Here is a 25,449-nt window from a genome sequence, read left to right as displayed (position 1 = left end):
GGAAATATTCCTAATACGACGTCAGAAAAAGATGATGCTCAACATTCTAATAACGCGTCTCCAGGGGACGTAATGGTGACTACATTCAGAGTGACTCCTTGCCTTCCATAGAATCCTGCCCCCTCACACTGAAAAGGACTCTGGGACTACAGGTAGAGTCATCTTGCTCCTTTTTCAGATCTACCGCATTTTAAAAGGCCAAATAAAAGCCAAATAATGGCTTTCCTGCTAAAGGTGCGGTTTGCCTTACGCTTTTAGAATCCAACTGGGTGCCAATCTCAGTGATTAATTTCATATATTGGAGTCCTCCTTACCCCAAATCCCTATTCTTTGGATCCAGAAGCATCACCAATGGGTAAGTAATTTTTTACCTTCAACTTCTACAACTGGCTGAAATGGAGTGAATGTTTACTGTCTGAGTTGGCAATTCACAAGTCTGCAATAAGTGAGTCAGCCAATGACATCCATGGTCAATTTCTGTTTTTCCCATCGCATAAATACATAACGGGACAATGTTATCTCTTGTCAGTGTCAGGATATTGGCATATCTTCCAAGTGCCTCCTGGTGGACATTGCTATGCCAAGAAATTAATTTCTCAAATAGCTATTACAGTCCTTCTTGAGCTTGGCGCTCGAAACCAGTGAGGACCGGCTCTCCCCCTGGAGATTTGATGCAGTTGGTCTGCGGTGTATTCTGGGCCTGGGGATTTTTACAGCCTCCCCGGGTGATTCAAAAATGCAGCCCATTTCTCTGTATTCAAAGGATGGTCCCCAAACATTCTCTGGCACCACGTCACGTTTGGCGATGGCGGTGGGGGGGGGGGGGGGTGCGAAGTGAGCTAATCCTCAAAATTTTAAAGGTGGACGAATGGAACACTTAATTCACGGAGACAGACCAAGCGAGCGAGCGTGCAAGCACGCACCCGAGAAAGCACAAGTGGGGTGTTCTGGTGATACCATCAGACAGTGTTTCTTGAACTAGCCTTTCACTAATGGCAGACAGACTAGCGGTGGTTAAGGTGGTCTTTGACTAGTGGTGGTCGGCCTGTGTGAGCGCGTGCCCAGGGGATCTCAGCTCCCTTTATTTAAGGGATGTTTTATTATGCCTGCCGCAGTCCTGCCCTTTTGTGTTGCCTCGAATAAAATTATCTATAATTTTTTGTCAGTTAGTTAATGTCGATTTGGACCCTAGGGTACAGTTTAAGAGTGTAACACCATTTAGAAAATTACAAGCATCTAAATTACCCGAGCCTCCGCCAGCCGTGACATGCGGTGAATTGAACAATGTAATAGGTATTTTGTAATTCTCTAAAATGATTTTATAAAATTGTCACGATCAAATTAGGAACTAAAGAAAGCAAATTCATTCCCAGTAAATGCCAAAAGGTAATCACTTGCTTAATATGAATTAATAGAGACCGAATCCAGTGGGGCTTTAACGAGATGTATTGCAGTGGTTCTGGGACTTGCCGGTGTTGACTGTAAAACCTTTCTGGTAAATGAACATTGGTGAGCGCGTTTGCATTTTGCAATGGGCTGAAACATCAATTCAAAGCAACTTTTAAAAGGACATGATTGGGCGCCTGGGTGGCGCAGTCGGTTCAGCGTCCGACTTCAGCCAGGTCACGATCTCGCGGTCCGTGAGTTCGAGCCCCGCGTCGGGCTCTGGGCTGATGGCTCAGAGCCTGGAGCCTGTTTCCGATTCTGTGTCTCCCTCTCTCTCTGCCCCTCCCCCGTTCATGCTCTGTCTCTCTCTGTCCCAAAAATAAATAAACGTTGGAAAAAAAAAAATTAAAAAAAAAATTAAAAAAAATAAAAGGACAGGATTTCTTCCGGAGTCAACGGTGGTTCTACGGACAAAGCAGGCAGAGAAGGAGGGACACCGGAACCCCAAGAACTAGTGTGCACTTTTCAATGTGCCTTATACAAGAGCACGTGTTACACAAAATAAATGTTCTCTACATTTGCATTGCAAAAAAGGTTTCCAAAGGAATGTCCATTCTGAGCAGTTAGTCTCTTTGCTAAAATGAGGGCGCGCGGCCTTGTATCTCACTGTGAGTGAAGTCAGTTTATGTAGTCACTTGGGTCTTGACTAGGAGGTTCTTTTCCAGCGTGAACCATTCACGTTTCCGTTCTCCTCTGCCCCTTTCCTCCAAGAGCTGGAGTAGGTACTGCACCCCGAGGTTAGGAATTTCAAGCTCTACTGTGAGAACAGTGAAAATTTTGCTACTACTGAGTCATGGTGACCGAAACCTCATTAGACAGCCGCCCTTGGCTTCGTGGTACTTTCAAAGCTCATTGTGAGCTCTTTCATAAATTGAGAAACCAATCTGTTACATGTTACATATGACTCAAAAGCATATTAATAAAACAAGCACCCACGTACCCGCATTTCAGATAGAAGAATGGGTACCCAGGAAAGCCCCGTGTTTGTTTCCTCGGTGGAGCCTTCCTCCTTCCCGAGCCCAATCGATCGTTTCCTTGCCTTCCTTTATACCATCCGCGTACATGTGTGTCACTAAACAGGGTGCGGCTCCGTTGTGACCGTTTGCGGACTTTGCAGAAATAGAATCACGCTTCAGATATACTACTGCCCCTTTCTTCACTCGACACGGCCTTTCTGCGTTGCATCCACACCAGCGTGTGCCCTGCACGTTTGCCACATAGGAAACGGGATGCCCGACTCAGGACTTAACTCCTTTCCGGTTCAGCTGTCACAAGTAGATGCCCGCTTTGGACAAGACCAAGTGCAGGTGGCCCCTCACAGACAGAGCTCACCTCCAAGCCCCCTGTCTGCCTACAAGTTCGCAAGCTGAGCCATGTGTCCCCGGTTGTTGCCGCCTGAAATTTTCCAATTCCCCGTTGGCCACCTGCTCATTTTGGAAAGGCGACTTGGGTCAAAAAAAAAAAAAAAAAAAAAAAAACAGCCTACCATCGGGCAGTGGGATCATAAAACTGAGAGGCCAACACCAGTCTGCTCTTTCTGTCATCTGGGGTGCGTCAGCTCTTAGACACCAAATACAACACAGTCGGTTTGGTCACAGCGCTTGTTTTGAAAACACAAATCTGTTCCAACGTGACTCACGCATTAGGGAAGAACTTGAGCATAATGCAAATTTCGCGTCTGTTTATGCACAATTTCAGCTGGGAGAAACGCGGTGGGAGCGCACAAAACACACGCGGCACGTGCCTCCCACGTCTACCAGGTCACACGCTCAGTGGCGAGTACAGATTTCTTAACCATTTAACACGTGTAAGCCGGGCTACTGTTTCGACTGGGTTTCTGTCTTTTCTATATGTGTCGCTGACGCAGTTTCTGCGTGTTGTGCTCCTGGAGCCATCTTCCCCACGAGCGCTGTGGTTTCTCTTGTGCGATTCCGCACGGCCCCGTGAGCTGTAGGGACGCCCGTGTCGCGCTGCAGCACGACCGGATTGCCTTTCAGGTTCCTGCGGTAACGTGTTAATACAAACCGTCAAAAAGTCAACATGACACATCAGGTCTTTTTCTTCTCTCTCTCTTTCCCGGAACGGGACGATGTCGCGCTTTTCTTTCGGCAGCCTCTCAATTACTCCAGCCCTTTCCGTGAACCGCCCGGAACAGCGGCAGTGCTGGCAAATACCAGCAAAGAATGTGGGCGCAGGGGAGCAGGGACCAACGTGGGGCTGTTGCCATCATCGGTCACATCTTTAAACTCACCATCCCCACCACCTAGGGGTGTGGCCGAAGCACCAGCCTGAAGGAAAACGTAACTGCATCGATGGTAGTGATAACATAAGAACCGGTGAACTTATTTCTGGCCAAAATTTTCAGCATCTGGGCTTTTGGGGAATTAGCCCGACTCTCGTTATTCTAGCCAGCAGATCCTCCTAGGTGGGCAGTTTAATCTCAAGCATCCCTCCTGATCGATGAGGTCACTTCCCTTACACTTTGGTTACACGAAAATGCAAAAAGACGTAAGAACTCTGAGCCCACAAGGGTGCGTTCACAGTGCATGCGCTGAATGTGGAATTAAGCTTTTTAAGGATCGCTATTACCGTGTCACCAGAAGAGCAAAACAGGGCAAGGGAGTCGACCCACAAGAGAGTTGACTCATCAGTGAACTTTCTGGGTAACAAACGTCCATCGCTGTCTTTGCTCACATTACGTCACAGGTGCACTTACAAGTTTCTGAAGTGCCACACTTATGTATGTGGCTAATTAACTCTGATTCCACAGGCTGTGAGAGTTATGCCTGGCTTGCAAAGACAAGAATTTAATCATCTGAGAAGCAATGGAGCATAAATCCTGAATATAGAGCATAAATCCCTAAGCCAGACGGCTGGGTTCAACTTGCTGCTAACCAGCTTCGTGACCTCAGGCAAGTTACTTAACCTCTCTGTGCTTCAGTTTCTTTAACTCTCAAGGGCAAAATAGCAGACCTTACCTCCTCGTCTCACCGTAAGGACTAAATGAGTTAACAGAGATCACATGCTTGGCACCTAGGTGCTACATAAGTGTTTGCTAGGCTTATTATCGGCACAGAAATCCAGCCAGCACTCACCTCTGGTATACCCGAGCCACAGGCGTATGGTGCAAACACACGCACCAGGGAGACGGCCAAAAACGCAAACAGCAATGCCCACAGGATGTACATTAGGTAATTCAGAATGTAAGCACTGGCGCCCTAGACGACAGACACAAAACAAGAAAGAAAGATGAGCCGTCACCAACCTGAGCGCCGCGCCCGCCCGCCCCCTCCGTGCAGAGGGCACAGCGGGAGCTTTGAAAGCATCGGCCAGCTTCCCATCCGGTCCCGTGTCAACAAAAAGGCCAGCGTTGGTTTTATCAGCGGTTGCCATTGCTACGGCAGGTACACACAAACACGGCACCGGGCGTTCGTCCAGGAGCTGTGCCCACACACCTTCCGCGGGGCGAAACCCTCAGCACTCGGGGAACCGCCAAGGTCACGGGGCCTTCCCCCTCGCCCGCCACAGGTAGGGGAAGGCGGGACGCCCAGAAGTCTGCCCTGGCGACCCCGGAGGCTCTGTCTGGCGGCGGCGGGGGACCGGCCTCCCTGGGCTTTCACGGAGGCCACGTCCAATGTTGCAGGATGCAGCCACCCGGCTGTGGTCCCCTGACCCACAGCATCCACATCACCTGAGCCCTGAGCCCGCGTGCGGGATGCAGGTTCTCAGGCTGCGCCCCGGGGCTGCCGAGTCACACACACCCGAGGTGGGGCCCAGCAAAGTGCGCCGCGACACGCCCTCCAGGCGCTTTTAGAGGGAAAAATGCATGTTCATCTCCTTCAGAATAACTCCTTGAACCATTTATTCCAAATTATCTGATGAATGAAGGCTGGCTTTCTGAACCAAACACACGGTCTGGGGTCTTTGATGCTGAGGACCTGGTTGGCCGGGTGGAGACATTTCTCTCGGCCTCAGCTTCTTGCCACCATCTGGATCACTCAAGTGAGGGGCGAAAGAAAGCGAGGTCACCTAGGAGTCAGGCCACGGATACGGCCGCATGTGCGCCTATTAAATGCAAAACCACGTTCCAGGAGACCGTTCTGGCCTTTACAATCCCATATATTCACACCCGAGGCAAGAGAAATCGGACCGAAGAATACATTTCACCCACTTAAAAATGTGCTTTTTTGAGACCAAAAATAACTTCTCACTCTTGGTAACAGTCATTCTTTGAATCAAAGCATAAATCTTAGAAACGGATGAAAAGATAGATGGCCATATTTCCCAAAAAAAACCATATTGCAAGGAGGAGAGAAGAAATAAAACACGGTGTCGAGCCAATATTGCCTGCCCACTCCCATCAACCCAAGGAGAGAATTTATTTTTGGACGTCATGGAGAGCACTGAGAACGTGTGAGATTTCAAGATCCCTGTCTACCTCTCAGATTGGAAGGAATTAATTTTCAATTCCGCTGAGAAGGAGGTTTAGCAAAATGGCCAAGTGCATTCCACATCGCTTCAGCTGTGGCAAGTACATGGCGGGGGGGGGAGGGGAGGGGGGAGTGCGTGGGAGGGGGTTGGGGGGGGAGAAAAGGGATAAATCACATCCATCTTCCAAAAACAGTTCTAGCTTGAACGTCTCTGAGTTACCCCTAACGTGAATCTTGCCGACCCAGCGCCCCCCGACCTGGGTTTCCGATCTGTCAGTGACACATGCATACAGATCTGAAGCTCTACGTCCCCTGTGCCGGGACGCTCCCATCAGAGAAGGCCCAGAAGCACCCTCTGCGATGCACTCGTGAACCGCACTGGAAGATGAGAACTTGAACCCCACCAAGATAGCACTTCGCACCTGCTAGGGTGGCTGCAATCAAAACCAGGCGAGGAGGCGGATGCCCTGAAACCCTCATACGAGCAAAGGGAAGTCGGACACGAAGGTCCACGTACTGTATGATTCCACTTAGAGACGGAAAGGTCAGTGGAGTGGTTGCTTCTGACTGGAGGGCTGGGAGGAAGGGGGGGGGACTGCTAAGGGGTGCAGGGTTTCCTTGGGGATGATGAAGATGTTGTGAAATTATTTTGTGGTTAATACAGCACAACGCTGCGGATATTCTAAAACCCAGTGGGCTGCACGCTTTCAATGGGCAAGCCATATGGGAGGTGAATTAGATCTCACTGAAGCTGGTATTGTTAAAAAAAAAAAAAAAAAAAAGATAACTTCTTTTATTAGAAGGTATAAAAAGCAACCCTATTTCTGCAGCACGATCAACAGACCACTCTCGCTAAGAAAAGTAACAAGGCTTTTACGAACGCCTACGTATACCGTGCACACGAATCGGTACGGAAGGCTTTTCCAACTTCGGTTTGCACATCAGAGCTGGGAAAAGCCAAGCCGCACTGGTATTGAGCACCGACAGCTGCCGGAACAGACACTTGGAGGTAAAAGTACAGACAGTCACAGAAGGCCCAGGTTCCCAAGCGCCCGTGGAACAGCGGCCGCTCCCAGCCAGGACCCTCCCCAGAAACGCACCTCTGACTGGTTCACCAGCAGCTCCGACCATTTCTGCCACAGGGGACACTTGTCCCTGTCCTCAAAAGTGGTCTCGTTGGACGTCCAGCAGCACTGCTCGTGGCTGTACCAGAAGGCAGACAGACAGACCCCCTCCTTCAAGTCGGTCATCCAGTCGACGGCGAGATCGATGACCCCAGCCAAGGTGCCTGGAAGAAGCAGCGAGAGCCACTTAGAGGAGTCGCCCTGTGATGACACAGGAGAACACGGGGCCCGGGGCCAACGCAGAGACACGGCCGGACCAGGAGATGAACACGCAGCAGAAGGAACACGTAGAGAAAGTTTCTTTCATCGATCGTCGGGTCTCCTGAGCACTTACGGCGTGGGCAAGCAGCGCCCAGGCCGGTGACGAGCAGAGGACAACGATCCGTGCCGCCTGCGTGCCTGAAATCCCGCAGGGCTGACGGTCAGGCAGGTCTTAGGTCACCACAAGCCACCGGGGCCAAGCAGCTTTCAGAATTCACCCCTTCCAAAGTCTAGAAACACGGTACCTGTGCCCTGTAAATGATGCAACCCCCTCAGCGGCTTCTGGGGCACGAGGCTGAGATCACACACATTATTAACCTGTCTCAGGCCAACCTGACGATTCAGAGAAAACGGAGGCGTAATGACTATACCAGCCTCATCGTTTAAGTACCGTTTTGCCACCAAATGGGAACCAAACTTGGAAAATCTCACCTATTAGGACTTTCCCGGATTTTTAAAATTATGGATAAGGGACCATGTGGATCTGAGTAAATAACTGCTTTGAAGTCCGATGGAAGTGAGATAACAGAGAGTGTGCGGTGGGCCACGGAAGCCTACCTTTGGGTCTCCTTCCAGAATAACCCATTCTAGAGTCTTTTACAGAGGCAGGGAAGACTTGCAGGCCGCTACATTTTGCAAACTATTACTAGATCTTTATCTCAATACCACCTCCCCACCTGCATCAACACCAAAGGCGTCCGCACACCTGCGACACGGCTCACCCTTCCCTGCTCTTCTCCTGTTACACCGAAAGCCGCCCCCTGTTCTCAGGAGAACGCCTGAATCCTTAGCAGGCAGCAGACCCGAACAGCTGGCCCCTCATACCTTTCCAGCCTCAGCTCTCTCCATCGCTAACCGCCACACTGCCCACACCATGTTCCTGGATGGAGCACACCAGGCTCTCCTCTCTGCGCCACCTCGGCCAGCACTGTCCTTCCCACACCCGCCAATCTCCTATTGACCTTCCAGAGTCAGTATTTACATCCTCCTTCGGGAAGCCTTCCCTGATTTCCTAGGTCTGGGCTAGGCGTACCTCCCAGGCATTCCCCCATCACCATACCTGTCACATCCTGATAACGTGAGTGCGTGTGTGATGAGTGTACGTGTGTGTATAGTGTCTAGTCCATAAATGGGGCTGGGAGGGTGGAGATCCTGTTGTGTGGTTTGCATGCCATGGCCAGATGTCCAGACTCTGTGTCCACTCTATGTCCGCAAGTGGCTCGTCCATTGTTGTATCTGCGTCGGAGACACGGTGCGAACTATACATCCATAATGCGATAAATGAACGAAAACCAGAAAACCCCGGTCCAGCCATTCACTCCTCCCTTCGCACCAGTCCCTAGTCCACGCCCTGGGGATATGGCAGTGAACGAGGCAGACTCAGGTCCCCGCCTTCGTGGAACTGCACATCATGGGGGGAAAGACACTGGACAAAAGAAGTGAATCGGGGGCTCCGATAGCAGGTGGGACATGCTAGAGAGAAAAATCCAGCACGTTACAACGGTGCAGCCACTTTGGAAAACAGCCATCTGCAAGGTGTCCACCCGGGAGAAAGGAAAACATAGTCCGTGCATGGACTCGCACACGAATGTTCGCGGCAGCGCTCCTCTCGGCAGTCGAAAAGTGGACACGACCCACGCGCCCAGACTGCCGCACGGAGAAATAAAATGCGGTCTATCCACACGATGGAACAGCATTTGGCAACAAAAAACGGTGAAGCACTGACGCGCGTGACAGGGCAAACCCCGAAACGCGATGCCCAGTGAAGGAAACCAACCGCAGGACCACATACGGTAGGATCCCACTGCGTGAAATGTCCACGAGAGGCAAACGTATAGCCACGGGAAGTAGATCCGGGGCTTCCTAGGGCTGGGAGGAGGCTGGGGGCACTGGGGCTTGATAGCTAAGGGGTATGGAGGTCTTCTGGGGGCTGATGAAAATGTTCTAAAATAGCGGTGACAGTTTTACAACTCTGCATACGCTAAAAACCACTCGATTGTACACTTTAACAAGGTGAATCGTACAAGATGTGAATTATGTCTTAATGAAGGTTTTACACGCACACACACGCATACTGGGGCAAGGCTGAGAGAGGGAGAGAGGACTTTTAGGAAAGGTGGTCAGGGAACGCCTCAAGGGAAGAGGACACTTGAACGAAGACCTAATGATGGTGAGGGAGGGGTCCAGTAGATACCCAAGGGCAAGACCCAAGGATTCCCCCCGAATTTCGTCACTGTTCATTTGTGATCACCTTATCCCTCCTCCAACCTCCCGGGCAGACACGGCGGGCTGGCCCACACTGTGCAGCTCAGCTTCCTTCGGTGGAACAACAGCGACGCCCAGTGGTGATTCCTGATAAACGCCCTGTAGAGGCGATGCTGCTCAGGCCTCCCCAGACTGGGAGCCAAAACAGGATGCCCAGGGCGCCGCTGAGGAGAGGCCAGGCCAGGCAGCGGGACCCCTGAGTCCTCCCCCAGGGTCAGAACAACTGGGGAACGGAAAAGTGAACGGGACACAATTTGCTGACTTTCCCTTCAAGGCCACCTTCACTGTCAGTATCATCCCCTTCTCGCCTTCCTCCTAGATCTGTCTGCTCGTGTGTCCAAGGGATCGCCCTTCGCCAGGGGGGTTTCAGCCCCAGCTGCACATTAGAATCGCAGGTAGAGGGGGCTGGGAGAAAAAGAGGAGAGGGGCTTTACCCAATGCTAGGGCACCATCTCCAGGGATCCTATTTCCTTGAAGCCCAGGCAGCAGAATTTTTGTTTTCATTCCCCAGGTGATTCTTCCTGAAACAACTGACAAAAATTGGGCTGGCAGTGAAACCAACCGGGCAGTGTCAGATTGGTTAAAGAGAGCCCAATCAGGCTCTTACGTTCGTCAATAAATCCATGCTGCGCTGTGCGCCCTGGGAAGATGCTGGAGTATCTATTCCGGATTTCCTCATTTCCTCTATTTACTTGTCCTTCCCAGAAGGCAAGAATAATGATACAGTATACAGCTTCATACACCTATTCTACATAAAGACGTCAAAATTCACAGCAAATTCCTACCCTGCCCACTTTCAAAGGTCTTCGTGGAAGCAGTCAAACAAATTGGTGGCGAAACACCGTATATCCGTGAAATCAAAGTCCCCGCCGGCCTTGCTGCCATTTTATACAGGGGATGCCCCCGGGAAAGGGAGGCTAAAATTAGGGAAATGGATGGACAGCCACCGTGACCAGAGGGAAAGAGCCCCCGCTTCCACACTAGTCTGGGCTCTTTAGGACAGGCCAAGGCCAATGGAGCCCCTCCCTGGCAACCAAGCCTCTCCCAGAACTGTATATGGAATAAATGAAAGAATGCCCAGAAATCAAAATCCTCTGTAATCGGAAAATGTGTATCTATGCCCCCTTAATATTCTTTTTTAGAACATTTACTACATTCAGCCTGTATTCTAGTGATCCTCTGATCGATCCTATAACCACAACTATGATGATATTACAGGCAGGTGATTTTTATCAAGGGCATCTCTTAGTGTGCTCAGATATTTTATTCTCAGACGTTAACCTTCACAGCCTCCTAAAAGGAACTAAGTTTCAGGAAACAATTTCCAGGGAGAGCTGGTACCTGTGACATTCAAAGGGCAGGAGTCCCCTCCAGATACTCATCCGTTCACTCTGGACACCTCCCGCTGGCAGCAGGGTGACGGGATTATAAAATGAAGGGCCCGGAGTCCCTGAGGGTCATAACAACGTCGGCCTGCAGGTATCTCCCCTGGGCCTAGGCCACAGCCTGCGGGGGGCTGGAATTATCCTGAGTATCTTTAGGATGTGTACAATTCGTTCCAGGGCCTGCCAGTATCCGTAAACACCTCCCTCCTATGGGGTTTGGTTTTTAGAGATCAAAGTGCTCCCACACTTTCTGTCATACAATGCAAACTATGTGCCTTCGATAAAATCCACTACGGATGGGGCGCCTGGGTGGCGCAGTCGGTTAAGCGTCCGACTTCAGCCAGGTCACGATCTCGCGGTCCGGGAGTTCGAGCCCCGCGTCACGCTCTGGGCTGATGGCTCGGAGCCTGGAGCCTGTTTCCGATTCTGTGTCTCCCTCTCTCTCTGCCCCTCCCCCGTTCATGCTCTGCCTCTCTCTGTCCCCCAAAAAAATAAATAAACGTTGAAAAAAAAAAAATTAAAAAAATAAATAAATAAAATCCACTACGGCAATGAACGACCGTGCGATGCAGAAGCGGCTACCAGCTCTCTAATTACAGCTTTCCAGTGACGGCACTCGGGCCCACGCCTTGGGGTCTTGCCTTACTGATGGCACACGTCACGTGAGACATGTGGTCGTGTATTTTGCTCCTAGGTATTTCAAGTAAGAAAAGCCTCGACAGATAAGAGAGGATCGCTTCTTTTTCGGGATACTGTCCCAGACAGTTGTCGATTGGGATTTCGGTGCCTCCAGCTCCGCCCAGGAGGACCTCCTGCCCCTCCACGTGTCCGCCACGTGCCCTCCACATACCCGCCAGCAGGCCAATGAGCAGCATCACCACCCATCCTGACCAGGCGTCCAGCAGACTCTTGATGAACTCCCATATGGACTCCTTGCTTTTGCTGGTGATCTAGAAACAAAAAGACACAGCGGTTCGTCTGGATACGCTTTGTAACCCATGCTTCCTGCCGAGGAACGGTTTCCTTGGGAAACGGGTGCCTAAGAAAACGAGTGGGATTAAGCAACAAAATTCCCACTGACGATATCCTTTCGGTTGCCCAGCACGATGACAGAATGGGTTTTCTGGTTCACAGGGTGACAAGGATGCCATAGCAGTCCCCAAAGAATTAGAATCCCCCCCCACCCCGAAAATCACTTAATTAAAAAAACTTCCGAACCGGGGCGCCTGGGTGGCGCAGTCGGTGAAGCGTCCGACTTCAGCTAGGTCACGATCTCGCGGTCCGTGAGTTCGGGCCCCGCGTCGGGCTCTGGGCTGATGGCTCGGAGCCTGGAGCCTGTTTCCGATTCTGTGTCTCCCTCTCTCTCTGCCCCTCCCCCGTTCATGCTCTGTCTCTCTCTGCCCCAAAAATAAATAAACGTTGAAAAAAAAAAATTTTTTTTAAAACTTCCGAAGTGTGATTTGATCTTTGATTATTCAGAAGCCATTCGAAGGGAGGCATGAATTCATCATCACCACTTTCGATAAGAATTACTGCTGGGGGGTGGGGGTAGGGGCCCGGGTGCCGCAGACAGTTAAGCATCGAACTCTTGGTTTGGGCTCAGGCGTGATCACACGGCTCAGGAGTTGGAGGCCCCTCTCTCCCTGCCCCTCCCCCCTGCTCGTGCGCACATGTGCTCTCTCCTCTCTCAAAGATAAAGAAATAAACATTATTAAAAAAAAAGAATGACAGGGGCGCCTCGGTGGCTCAGTCGGTTAAGCATCCGACTTCAGCTCAGCTCATGATCTCACAGTCCGTGGGTTCAAACCCCACGTCGGGCTCTATGCTGGCAGCTCAGAGCCTGGAGCCTGCCTCGGATTCTGCGTCTCCCTCTCTCTCTGCACGCCCCCCATTCGTGCTTTCTCTCTCTCAAAAATAAACATTAAAAAAAATTTAAAAATAAGTAAAATAAAAACAAGAATTCCAGCTTTCACTGACACTGTAAGGTCTGCTCGCCAAAGAACCCCTTCAACGAGTTCATTTCCTTTGCTTCTCTCCCAGGGTGAACGTTATGAGTAAGAACTCCGAATGAGCCGAATGAGCCGCACGGGTCACCTTTGCTCCCCCTTCACAGAGCCCCGCCTTCCTGGGACGCCTTCCTCTCGGCACCCTTCACAGCATCTTCTGGAAAGACCGTGCGCCCCGCGGCCCGGCGGGCCTCTGGCACGACTACCTGGCCGTGCGACAGTGGCACGAAAGGAGCCGCGAGGAACGCATACGCGAAGGGGCGAAGCGGCGTGCGTGGCCGCGTTCCGGGAACACTCTGGTGCCCGACAGGGCCCGAGGGCCGGAGTCCGGCCGCCGCGGCTGCAGGCCGCAGGCCGCCCCGTCCCCCGCCCTCCTCCTCGCCGGGGACCAAGGGGCCGGGCCGTCCTCTGACCCCGCCGCACCCCCACACGCGTCTCTTCCCCTTCTCCCGCCGCTCGGTGCAGCGACGGGACACTCCTCGCCTACCGGGAAGGTGCCGTCCCCGAGGGCCCGTCCGCCACCTCGCCACTCTCTCCCTCCTTTCGCTCGCGGCCACTTCGCCGGTTCCCCCCCCCCCCCCCGCCGCCTCTACGTGCCTCTTCGAAGCGTCTGTCACGGGCGCCCTGTCTGCGCCCCGCCGGACCTTCTCCGTCTCCGCACGCAGGCCGCCTCGGCCGCTGCGGACCCCCCGACGCCCCCGCAGCCCCGACCTCACCCCGGAACCGCAGGGCGCCCCCCCACCTGCCAACCGTCCCCAGCCGCGGGCTGCGTCGACGGTGCGCACTCGGAGCGGCTCCCGCCGGCCGCTCCCCTCTTCCTCCCTCCCGCCAACAGAGGCCTCGTCCGCTTCGAACCCGCGGCCGGGGCCTCGTCCAGGCCTCCGCTCCCCGCCCGCCCCCGAGACCCGCCCCAAATCCCCGTCGGCGGCTCCCCTGACGAACTCCTGACCCGGAGCCTCTTCACTGCCCTCGGTCTCACCTTCTTCCTCTTTCCCCCCAGCTGATCTCCGAGCTTCCTTCCCGCGTCTCCCGTCGCGACGCATCTTTCTCGCACTCCGTGGCCGCGACCGCGACCGGGAAGAGGAACCCAACCCCCTCTTCGCGGCCTCCTTGGCCACCACCCCCAGCGCGGCTCCACGGCCCGTGCCGCCAGACTCATGTCTTCCCTTCTGGGAACCCTCCGCCGGCCCTCCGAGCCGCCGGAAGCACTCACGGCGCGGGTTCTGCCATGCCTCCGCCACGCGAAAAAGGGCCGCTCCTGACCTGGCAACCCTTTCCTCTTTCCCCGCCTAGCAAACTCCCAGTCATCCTTCCAGACCCCAGTGAAATGTCACCCTCTCTAAAACACCCTTCCCTGACCGTCCCTCCCGAATGATCACACGGCCCCGATACCACCTCGCCGTGGCCACTGACGTATGTGCTGACTGCCCGCTAGACGCCAGGCCCTGAAATACGTGCTTTCGTACACACACACCTCATTCGGTGTTTACGCCGAATGACCTCCATCCTCGCAGAAGAGAAACCAGGGTCCCAAAATGACACCCCAAAAGTCACCCCGCCTAAAGGGGCCAAGGGCACGATGTGCCTGACTTGTCTGGTTCCGGAGTCCCCTCCCTGCCCCCCACACCATACCTCTGTATGACACAGCCCCCCACCCCGAGCACCTAATACCCTCATTATCTGTCCACCTCTCTGCCTCTCCCACTAGCCCTTCGCTTTTTTAGAACGTAGCCCAGCATGTGACATGTGACCCTAATCTCGGCTCAGGAAGCGTCCCCCTTCAATATGTCTTTTAGGAAGGCCACCTACCTTTCTGTGTCTGTCGGTGTCCCGTGACTTTTCCCTTAGCCAGTCGATGGTGTGGAAGTCCTCATATGTCCCCACATCAGGGAATGGCTCATCGAGGAAATCCATCAGGTTTCCAGAACCACTCATCGCTCCTGCATTGACCATGCTAGTTACACCTGGGAGAGAGAACCTGTGATTAAAACCATCATGCAGGACATCTGCACAGACACGGCAGAATCACCCACATGTACTTTTTCCTTTGTCGTGCGCGGTCGTTACGTTCTGTAAAGGCACCATGAACTCCAAACTGGTGAGCACGGAGGCAACGTCCCAAAGCGTTAGGTGGGGTTAGGCTCCCGCAAGCATCATCTTTGTAAACGAGGTCGCATTTTTGTGAACGGGTCAATCTACAACCTTGTTTTCTGTGTTCCTGTTTAAGGATATCTTACCGAATAGATGTTGCTGATTCATTAACACTGAAGTCGCGGCTGACAGCGCGACAAGTCGTGCCTGGACGAAGCGTGTGTGACAAATGTCTTTTCTCCACAAGGCACGCTGCAGCCTTCTTCCAAATGGAAACACCAGGAGCACTGCATCTCGGGGCCATTGCCAACAGCACAATTACCCATAATAAGAGCACAAAAATGTGAAAACCCTGGCACGAAACAGTCCGGGCAAAGGACACTCGTTTCTAGTCTGGGAGCTGAAATCAGACGGAGGGGCTGGGAACGCGCCTCTCTGGGGACTTTTCGCCACTCTGCACACGCACATGTCCGTGAATAGCCGGGACAGAGGCACGCGCGGGGGCTGGGGGGCAAGGCTTACAGGTACGTTTTAGCGAGTAGGCAGATGCGCAGACGCAGACCCGCAAATCACGAGGATCGGCCACCCGCATTTCTGGAAAACCTCAAGTACTGCGGAAGCGAGGGAGCCATCCAAACGAGAGCACTGGAGGGGAAGCAGGGCGGAGGCGCGCCGCTCACAATCGAATCCCTGGAACCAAACCAGTGACTGGTCCTCTCGTGAGATGAAGGAGACCACGCAGGCAGGCAGCCTCTGTGGTCGTCACTACAGATGTGGCATGCTGGCGAGCATGCCAGGAAGCCAGGGTGAGCTGCAGAGGGCGGTGGCCCTGGGCGGGGTCCCACGGAGACCGACAAGGGAAGACGATGACCTGCCACGTGACCCATGCTACGGTCTGAATGTTTGTGTCCCCCCCCCCCAAAATTCACATGTTGACGTCGTAACCCCCAAGGTGATGCTGTTAGGAGGTGGGGCCTTGGGGAGGTGATTAGGTCAGGGGCGCAAAGCCATCACGAATGGGATTAGTGCCCTTTTACAAGAGACCCCAGGGGCACCCAGGTGGCTCGGGCGGTTAAGCGTCTGACTCTTGCTTTCGGCTCAGGTCATGATCTCGCAGTTTCACGAGTTCGAGCCCCGCGTCGGGCTCTGTGCTGCCCACGCAGAGCCTGCTTCGGATTCTCTCTCCCTCTCTGCCACTTCCCCACCTGTGCTGTCTCTGTCTCTCTCAAAATAAATACATAAACTTTAAGAAAAATAATAGATAATAAATACATATATATATATATACAAGAAACCCCGGAGAGTTCCCTCACCCCTTCCACCGTGTGAGAACACAATGAGGAGTCCTCACTGGGAAAGGGGCCCTCACTCACCCCACCGGGCTGGCCCCCCGGCGTCAGACTTCCAGCCTCCAGAACTGCAAGACCTAAGTGTCTATTGTCTGTAAGCCCCCCAGTCTGTGAGACTTGATCACAGCAGCCCAAACAGACAAGAAAGGCCAAGAGCCGGGCCAGGCTGGCCGCACGCCCCTTGGGCACAGAAGCTCTGGATACAGGCACTCGCTTTTAATTTTTCTTAAAATACAGTCAAAAGGGCTCGGGCTGCCAGAACGGTAGCCGGGCGGAGAGTTTCTCTTCTTCCTGCCTAAGATAACAATTCCACTCCCACTATCTTGGCCCCCAAGACACCTTCCACGTTACACCACCATCAGGGCCTGATTTACAGATCACGTAGGAGCTCATTTGAGATGTAGAAAATGCTTTGCAGCAGGACCAATGCTCCCCACCAGTTAGCAGAAAAAATAATACGCTCTTACAAAGACAAGAGGTTGGAATAAGCACTAAATAAAAATTACTTTGGCGAAGAGCATGGAAATTTGAATTATAGGGCGAGGACCACAAAAGTGCTGGAGTAGATGGTTAAAGAGGCAAAGGGTAGTTATAAAAATATTTGAGCATAGGCGTCTCTCATTGCTTTATGTCTTTTTATATCTGGAGGACTCAACCACAACCTGATGAAACTAACTGCGTTTTAATCAAATGGAAAAGTCGCTATGGGCAAAGTGGGGTAATCACCTTACAAGCAATAAAGTAGCAATAGTGAGTGATTTATTGACCGTCTGTGCAACTCGGCTGCTTTAAAACTTTCAAAGTTTGAGGTCTGAGCTATGCCAAGCTGAAAACTATACCCGCTGATGGGTACCCAGGGAAGAATCATGTTGCATAAGTCAGTAGCAACCAATAATAAAAAGGAAGGAGTGAAATTAGAAAGCAAAGATCTCATTTTCATTTCTACAAAAACAAGGTGGTAACAGCTTTGTATTATATGTGGCAAAGAAAATCTCTGATGGGAAAAATAAGAGAGCAGAGACTCGAACATTCTATTAAAAAGGGACTTCGTGTTCCCTGAAGCTTAACCAAATCTGTAGTCAAGCAACAACTCCAGGCAATCAGGGTTGAATCAAAAAGTCACTCTTGAGAACAGTCACCACCTTTAAATTCCGATGGAGTAGGTCATGGTCGTGACAATTAGACACATAACCGGTAAAGGAAAATAAACGGGATTTAGTTGGGGTCTTCTGTGGGAGCCCAGAAGGAGGTGGTGAGGTCACTTCTGACCCTGGGATTATTAGGAAAGACAGGAGGGTCCGGGGGAGGGTGAGAAGAGGGCATCCAGGTTAGAAAAATGGAAAGAATTCTATCTGGAATCCAGGTGGGAGACATGGATGGGTAAGGAATGAGAGTCCAGCCAAACATGAGAGCAACTAGAATCGAACTCCAAGGACTTGCTGAGAAATAAACTTAACCTCCGTAAATTCATCATGGTTCAAGGAACAGCCCCAAATGGATGCCAACAGTCATCTGTACCTCAGCGGGGAGCCCCGCTCCTCTCACCTGTTCTCATTTCTTCTCTCCAAGAAGAGTGCTTCTGCTGGCACATGACACCTATGTTTATGGCTTCAAGGCCATGGTTTCAGGAAGGACAACATCCTGGAACCTGGATCTGAGATTCCGACTTGGTCTGGATCATCCAGGTCAGGGCTCAGCACACTGCAGCTGGAACACAGCCGTGCCCAGTCGTTTAGGTAGGGGCTATGGCTGTTTTCACATTACGAGAGCTGAGCGGTCATGGCGAAGACAGTACGGCCCACAAAGCCTAGAATGTTCAGTATTCCGGCCGCGTACAGAAAGCGTTTGCTGATCCCTGATCTACGCAGTGGGCTGACTGCAAAAAAGGTCATATTCTCTACCCCTCCGTGTATCTACCACATTTTCAAGGGGACTTCACAGGTCCTCTTTGTTAAGACGTGGAGTCCATCTCTCCACCCAGTGACTCTGCACCGGCCTTGTGACACGTGGCAGAAGTGACAGCATGCACGTGTGCTCAGTCTAGATCCCAAGAGGCGATGAAGCTTCTGCTTTTTTTTTTTTTTGACCTCCACCTCTGTCACGGGAAGGAGCCTAGGCTAGAATGCCGGAAGCTGAGAGACCGCACGGAATGGAGAGCTGGGTCATCTTGGCTGAGGCCATCCTAGGTCACCGAGGCCCAGCCAGGCATAGATCGATGAGCGAGCCCAGCCAAGATCAGCTGAGTTTAGCCCAATCAAATCGCCCAGCCCACCCACAGACTGTGAGAAGCATAAACGGTTATTGTTCCAAGCCACCGGGTTTTTTGAAGAGCCTGTCACGTGGCGGCGTCCTAACAGTGTTTAACATTGTTACTTGGGCTCGAGGGAGAAGAGGAATGAGGCAGATAAGCGAGCTGTGGCATCGCAGACCAGCCCCGGGGACGGGACGGGACGGGATGAGGACCGGCTGATAAAACGCCTCCAGCTGGAGGCACCCGCGGCCTGACAAAGTAACATCTCTCCCACGCGACCCTGTTTACCTACAAAGGGGCTCTGGAAGACACATGGGGCGCCTAGATCTTTTATGCAGTCCTTTAAGGCAAGAAGGTATCTAGGTTTGGTCTTCCGGTAGGACGACTCCAAGGGGCTAGGGTCAAAGTGTTCGACAGCAGATGACGACAACGGACCGTCTCCAGTAAAACTCACTTCACCCAGGGCCCAACGAACACAAGCATGTGTTAACTGTGACACTCTCGGTGACAAAACTTAGGACGTCGATGTCGAACACAGCTCTGGATGGGTCGGCTCACCCTCAAAACAGGGATCTGTAAAATGTTAAGGAAACCCGCACTTTGCATAGTTGGGTGTCGGCAATAACAAAACGGTTTCTCCAAGGTGAATGAAGGCAGGAAATCACCCAGATCGAGATAAAGAATGACGGGTTCTGACCCAGGTATAACCAAGGCCTGACTGAACATAGAACACCCCATCCTAGGCTAATAAGGATTATCAGCATGTCTGACCAAAAACGTCACGCAGAAACCCATACATTTGAGCGTCCGTTTCCTCTACCTTGAACGGCTTTCCTGCCCTCTGACTGGAAAGCTTCTATTCACCTTCCAGAATCCTGTTCTGTTTCACTGTCTCTAGGCAACGTGCGCTAATTTCCCCAGAGGGATTTGAGGGCTTCCTCCTTGGCAACCCAAAAGCATGCTCGGTTTTTCTTGTTTTTTTTTTAAATGATGTTTAAAACAGTAACAACACAAGAGCCACCCTCTTAACAAATCTTAGGCGTACAGCACATTATTGTGCAGAATGTTGTATAGCAGATCTCTAGATATTTTTCGTCTTCCGTAACTGAAACTTTATACACAACCCCCCCCCCATATCCGCTCCCCCCCAGCCCCTGACAACCACTGCTACCTTCTGCTTCTGTGAGTCTGACTCCCTGTAAATGAAACGATGCAGTATTTGTCTTTCTGTGACTGGCTTATTTCATCCGTGTGGCTGCGCATGGGAGGGCTCCTTTTCAAACGCCACTGTAGGTACACATCACGTCGTCTTGGCCCATTCATCCGCTGATGGGCATTTCGGTCGCCTACTTATCTCTGTCCTTCTCCCAGTGGATCACGATGCTTTCTTTGCTGACTCCTGTTGGTAGGTAAAGGTCTGCTGGTAGCTCCGGTACCTCGGACAGGGGTCTGGGAGCTGGCTCGGGCCCAGGAACGCTGGGGGCATAAAGCAAGGGCTGGCAAACCACAGCCCGCAGGCCAAGTCCAGCCCACCGCCTGTTTCTGTAAATAAAGTGTTAAGGGCACATGGCCGCACGCCTTCCTTTACCCACCGTCTGGGGCTGCTTCGCCCTACCGCAGCCGAGTGCAGCAGCTGCGACAGAGACGGTAAGGCCCGCAGAGCTGAAAACACTTACCCACTGGCCCTTCATAGGAAACATTTGCTAACCCCTGAATGTCAGCTCACTCGCTATAAGGGGACAGAAAGGAGAAAGGTGGCAAGGACAGCCTGCTGGAAAGGCTCATGAGCCTGGGAGGTTTCAGTGGCAGTTTCTAGCGCGTCCACGCTGCGGGAGGTGTCTTCGGGTACTCACCCCCGTGGGGACCAGCCTTCCTTGCTGATTGGGGGGTTTTCACCTCTTAATCTGAGTTACGAGTCTCCGTTCCATCTGCCCAAGTCATCTGGGAATTCGCTAACAGGGAAGTCGGCAAATAAGGCAACGTGGTCTGATCTGGGAAAGAACTGCCAGGCTCTTACGGCCGGGTCACTGCCAGGCTGAGAGAGGAAGGGACAGGTGGAAGGTCTTCAACCTCGTCTTACGTGTGGATGTAAAACATGACAGCAGCACCACGCATAACAGCTCCAAGTGGGAAAGCACCCAGAAGCCCGTCCACAGTAGAGGAGAAAAATGTATCAGGGCCTAGTCCCACAATCGAACACTACAGAACGGGCGTTGGCAAAATGCATCATCCCGTGGCCCAAGTCCAGCTCACCGCCTGCTTTTGCACGGCTCACCAGCTAAGCATGGCTTTTACATTTTTTTAATCATCAAAACACAAAAGAATGATATTATGTGACAAACGAAGATTGTAAGAAATTCAGTTTCGGTGTCCACAAAGTAAGCATTATTGAAACACAGCCCCAGTTGTTAATTTGTGTATTGTCTCGTGCTGTTTTCATGTGGCAAGGGCAGAACTGAGTAGTTCTGACAGAGGCCACACGGCCCCCGAAGCTTCAAATATTCACTATCTGGCCCTTAATAGAAAAAGTTTGCTGGGGTGCCTGGGTGGCTCAGTTGGTTGAGCGTCCGACTTCGGCTCCGGTCATGATCTCGCGGTTCGTGAGTTTGAGCCCCGCATCGGGCTCTGTGCTGACAGCTCGGAGCCTGGAGCCTGCTTCAGATTCTGTGTCTCCTTCTCTCTCTGCCCCTTCCCCACTCATGCTCTGTCTCTGTCTCTCAAAAATGAATAAACATTAAAAAAAATTTTTTTAAAGAAAAAGTTTGCTGCTATAGAGCAAAGAGAACAATCAGTAATTACACCCAACGACAGAGATTTTACAACATAATGTAGAACAAAAGCTGGAAGTAAAAGATTCCATTTATACAAAGTTCAAGGGGCACCTGGGTGGCTCAGTCGGTTAAGCATCCAACTTCAGCTCAGGTCACAATCTCCCGGTTTGTGGGTTCAAGCCCCGCATTGGGCTCTGTGCTGACAGCTTGGAGCCTAGAGCCTGCTTTGGATTCTCTCTCTCTCTCTCTCTCTCTCTCTCTCTCTCTCAAAAATAAATAAAACATTAAAAAATGTATATAAAGTTCAAAACCAGCAACATTAATCTGTGGTGAGAGTATGGACAGCAGATACCTCTAGGGGTAGGGGTAGGGCCTGGAAGAAGTCACAGAAGGTTTCTGGGGACCAGTCACATTCTGTTCCTCGAGTTGGCTGCTGGTTACATAGTTGAGTTCCCTTTGCAAAAATTCGTGGAGGTGCACACTTACATTTTGCATTCTTATAGATAGATGTTTACTTCCATAAAAAGTTCAGTTAAGAAAAGTGGTTTCAGTCTCGCAGCACCTCAAAAGGTCAAACACAGACTCACCACATGACCCAGCAATTCCATTCCCAGGCTTAGATGGGAGGGAACTGCAAACACGTCCACAAACACACAAATGCTCACCACAGCATTATTCCCACCAGCCAAAAAGTGAAAACCACCCAAAGGTCCATCAATTGATGAATGGACTAGACCCTAAAAATGCAACTAAAGGACCTCACTGGCAACATTTCGACCTGGAAGCTTTGGGAAAATTGAAAAGGTGGTTTCTAACACACACACACACACACACACACACACACACACACACACACACATTGAGGTTTCTATAATATCCTATAATCAGAAGAGTTTCTGCAATTAATTAGCTACTCTGATGCTTCAAGATTCCAGACGCCTTGGGCTCAGTCGGTTAAGCGCCGGACTTCGGCTCAGGTCACAAACTCACGGCTCATGGTTTCGAGCCCCGCGTCGGGCCCCTGCCACACCCCAAGGAAGTTCTAGGGAAGACCGGCCTTTGGTCGCTTCCCCCACAGTTGTAAAACCACTGCATGACCACAGGCACGTGAACTGCCCTGTATAGGCTTTGTTGTCCTCACCCAGTTTCTAGAACGACTGCATCCGATGCTACCCGTACCCCTCAAACCCTTCCGATGAGCTGCAGCTGATTTCTGACAGTACCTCCGTGCCCGAGACCCCTGCTTCAGGACCCCCCGAAGGTGGCCCTGGAGCCACGGCACGCCCGAGGTGCATTACTGGGAGCAGGTAGGACCTGAGGGCTCTCAGGAGCTGGTGTAGAAACACCCCCACTCCCTCACCCCTCGAACGGAATCACTTCAAGGCATGTGTTTTGCACCTGTACAGAAAAGATTTGCCACTGCAGGCCGGACACTGCTCTCCTTGGGAAGGCCTGCATCTGGGAACTTGGACTTCAAGAGGGTTCCCACCATCCCCGAAGTGGTAAGAATGGCTCACTGTGTGTACACTTGCTGTCCAAATAATGTCATTTGTGCCACACTCCCGCTTTCCCTCTAAAGGTCTGGAATTTTGACAGCGAGCTAGACAGAGGGTGCCGGCGGGAGCAGCCTCCAGTGAAACCCCCAGCACTGAGGCTCTAACGACCGGGCCTTTCCCCTTTGCTGATTTTGCCCTACAGCCCCCCCTCCCCGGCTATAATCAAGCACAGCCACGAAAACAACCATAGACTGTCCTGTGAATACCCCTGGTTGAACCCAGAGATGATCTCGGGGACCGGTGACACACAAAGCTCCGGTTCCTACAGCGCCCAGAGCATAGAGGTAGCCTCCAGTCGCCCACTGGGTGACCCGCACCTCCAGCCCAGCCTCTGATGGCTGCCTTCTTTCACAGCCACGCTCGCCCACGCCCCTCCCAAAAGACCCCGCACTGGGCTCCTGGTCTCAGGGTCCACCTCTGGGAGAACACAGATGAAGGCAGCATGGCGTTTTCTGCTTCGTCGGCCACCGATGCCTTTGCCTATGTAAAACCCACAAGGGGTGTTCTTATGGCCCCGCACCAAAGGGCAATGTCTTCATGACGTGGGGCTAAGCGAAGACTTATCAGAAGGGACACAAAAGCATGATCCGTAAAGGAAAAACTGGACACATTATGCTAACGGGCAAAGTAAAACAGATTAACAGTCCGTCAACACAAGGGTCCAAGCCGTCCCGAGGCCTCTAGCGATTCTGGGACAGGCTGAGCACCCAAATGGCCTGTCCTACGCCCCTCGACGGGACACTGGTGGCCGATCACTGCCTAGATGGGATACACACAAATTCCAGTGTGTGTCAGCACTCCCAGCACGCTGGATCCAGGTCCCACGCCCGGACTTTCAGCTTTAGCAGCTCCGGGGTGCGGCCCAGGGATCTGCATTTCTAACAAGCTCCCAGGGAGGCCGACTGATGATACTGGCTCGTGGACTGTACTTGGGGAACCACTGGCCCCTTCATTTTTTGTCCCCTCCTATTTCCCACTCTCTCCCATGCCCTGTATCCTTCCCACTGTATTTTCATCACCAATTATTTTTAGCATCGACCTTATTTACAAACTGCGTCTTGTTAGAATAATTACTTGCAAGCTTGCTTCCTTCCGTATCAGATAGGGAGTTCCTTGAGGTCGGTTCCTCACCTTTATTTACTATCTGGACTTTTGAGGAAGTGTTTGCTGGGCCCTGCCATACAGTAATATTACCCACTAAACCTAAAAAGCTTAGCCGACCACATACACTATCTCCATTCTACAAGCGCATTACTAATATTGTAATCCATCTATAGATTTAAAAAAAAAAAAAAAAAAGACCTCTATCCAGCACTCAGCTCGATGCTTTGGACATCACTGCGTAGACATACTGAAAAATACATACAAGAAAGATACCTTATCCGTGCACACACTCAGGACAAAAAGAATAACATAAACCAGACTGAAGTCGCTACCCATGTAAAATGTGAGTGGTTTTAACAAACCTTTCTTTGACTACATATCATCTGGTTCACGCACCGTCCCACACTTGTGTGACACCACCTTCCCTGCTAGGTTTGGGGGGTTTCCTTTTAACTGCTCGATTCATGTTGATTTTCCTTTATTACATTTCACCCATGGAAACAGCTGAGCTGAGAAATACATGGACGACAGTGCGGCTGCCAAGCATCCTGGCTGATACTCAACCGCGGGCCTGTGCCACCGGGGACCACGGAGGTGGACTCTGAACCCAACGCGGCGGCTAAAAGCACCACAAGCTGACAGTTCCTTTAGGCGAAACTTCTTCGCCATTCTTACCCAAGTGGAGGAGGTGAGAGGGAAATTGGTTTAAAACTCGCTTCAAAGTCTCTCGAGAAGTTTCCTGAAATAACGTTTGATTAGTTGCCCCGCACACTTACTGTAGGGATTCGAGCTATTAGACTCGATCCCAGATACGGGATCCCAGGCCCGCAAACCCTGGCACAAGAGTAAATAAATCAGTAAACAAACCGGACCACACCAAGGCGTAGCAAAATCAAGTTGTTAACACCAGCGGAAAGGAGGATACCCTGAGAGCAGTAAAAGAAAACAGACACACGTGTACAGAGCGAACCCTTCGACCGCATACAGCCGTGACCACGAACGACGTGCCACTACTCACACTGACCAGGCTGAAGCTCACAAACCCAACGTCAAGCCGGACACGAAGGAATACGCGAGTCCGCTGTTAGAAAGTTCCAAACCAGCAAAATGAATCTGTCGGAGCAGATACCCTGGGGCTGGGGAGTCCCTAGAAGGGGACCCCGCAGGTGGCTTCTGGGGACTGGTCATGTTCCGGTTAATCTAAGCCCTGGTTATCCGGGTGTGGTCACTTAGTGAAAAATCAGCAAGCTGCACACTTCTGCTTTACACACTTTTCCGCACATGTATTTCAGTAAAAGCCTTACTGAAGGGCAATCCAAAACAGCCATCAGCTAGAATTACATCTCACGGCCTCTAACTTTACAAAAGTTAGACTTCTGTAGGCTACAACACCTCCCTAAAGAGCCTGTG

The 25,449-nt window shown here is 51.8% G+C and overlaps 1 protein-coding gene across 4 annotated transcripts in view; it reads right to left on the bottom strand.

The window, feature by feature from the left end:
- CLCN4 (chloride voltage-gated channel 4) overlaps positions 1 to 25,449 on the bottom strand; it is a 63,661-nt gene that overhangs the window by 23,197 nt on the left and 15,015 nt on the right. For 3 of the 4 annotated variants that reach the window (XR_006710640.1, XM_045470546.1, XM_045470545.1), the window contains 4 exons: positions 14,727 to 14,895; positions 11,762 to 11,861; positions 6,977 to 7,164; positions 4,542 to 4,664 (listed from right to left, as the gene is read on the bottom strand). Coding sequence is in view for 3 of the 4 variants with exons in the window: in XM_045470546.1 (XP_045326502.1) it covers positions 4,542 to 4,664; positions 6,977 to 7,164; positions 11,762 to 11,861; positions 14,727 to 14,895 (580 nt within the window). In the remaining variant the exon portion in view is untranslated. The remainder of the gene's footprint in view (positions 1 to 4,541; positions 4,665 to 6,976; positions 7,165 to 11,761; positions 11,862 to 14,726; positions 14,896 to 25,449) is intronic. The other variant, XM_045470547.1, reaches the window with a different exon arrangement.

This window comes from Leopardus geoffroyi, chromosome X (assembly GCF_018350155.1).
Source record: "Leopardus geoffroyi isolate Oge1 chromosome X, O.geoffroyi_Oge1_pat1.0, whole genome shotgun sequence".
Classification (NCBI taxonomy): domain Eukaryota; kingdom Metazoa; phylum Chordata; class Mammalia; order Carnivora; family Felidae; genus Leopardus; species Leopardus geoffroyi.
Note: the sequence above shows the minus strand (reverse complement) of the source record. Positions and strands in the feature narration are given on the sequence as shown.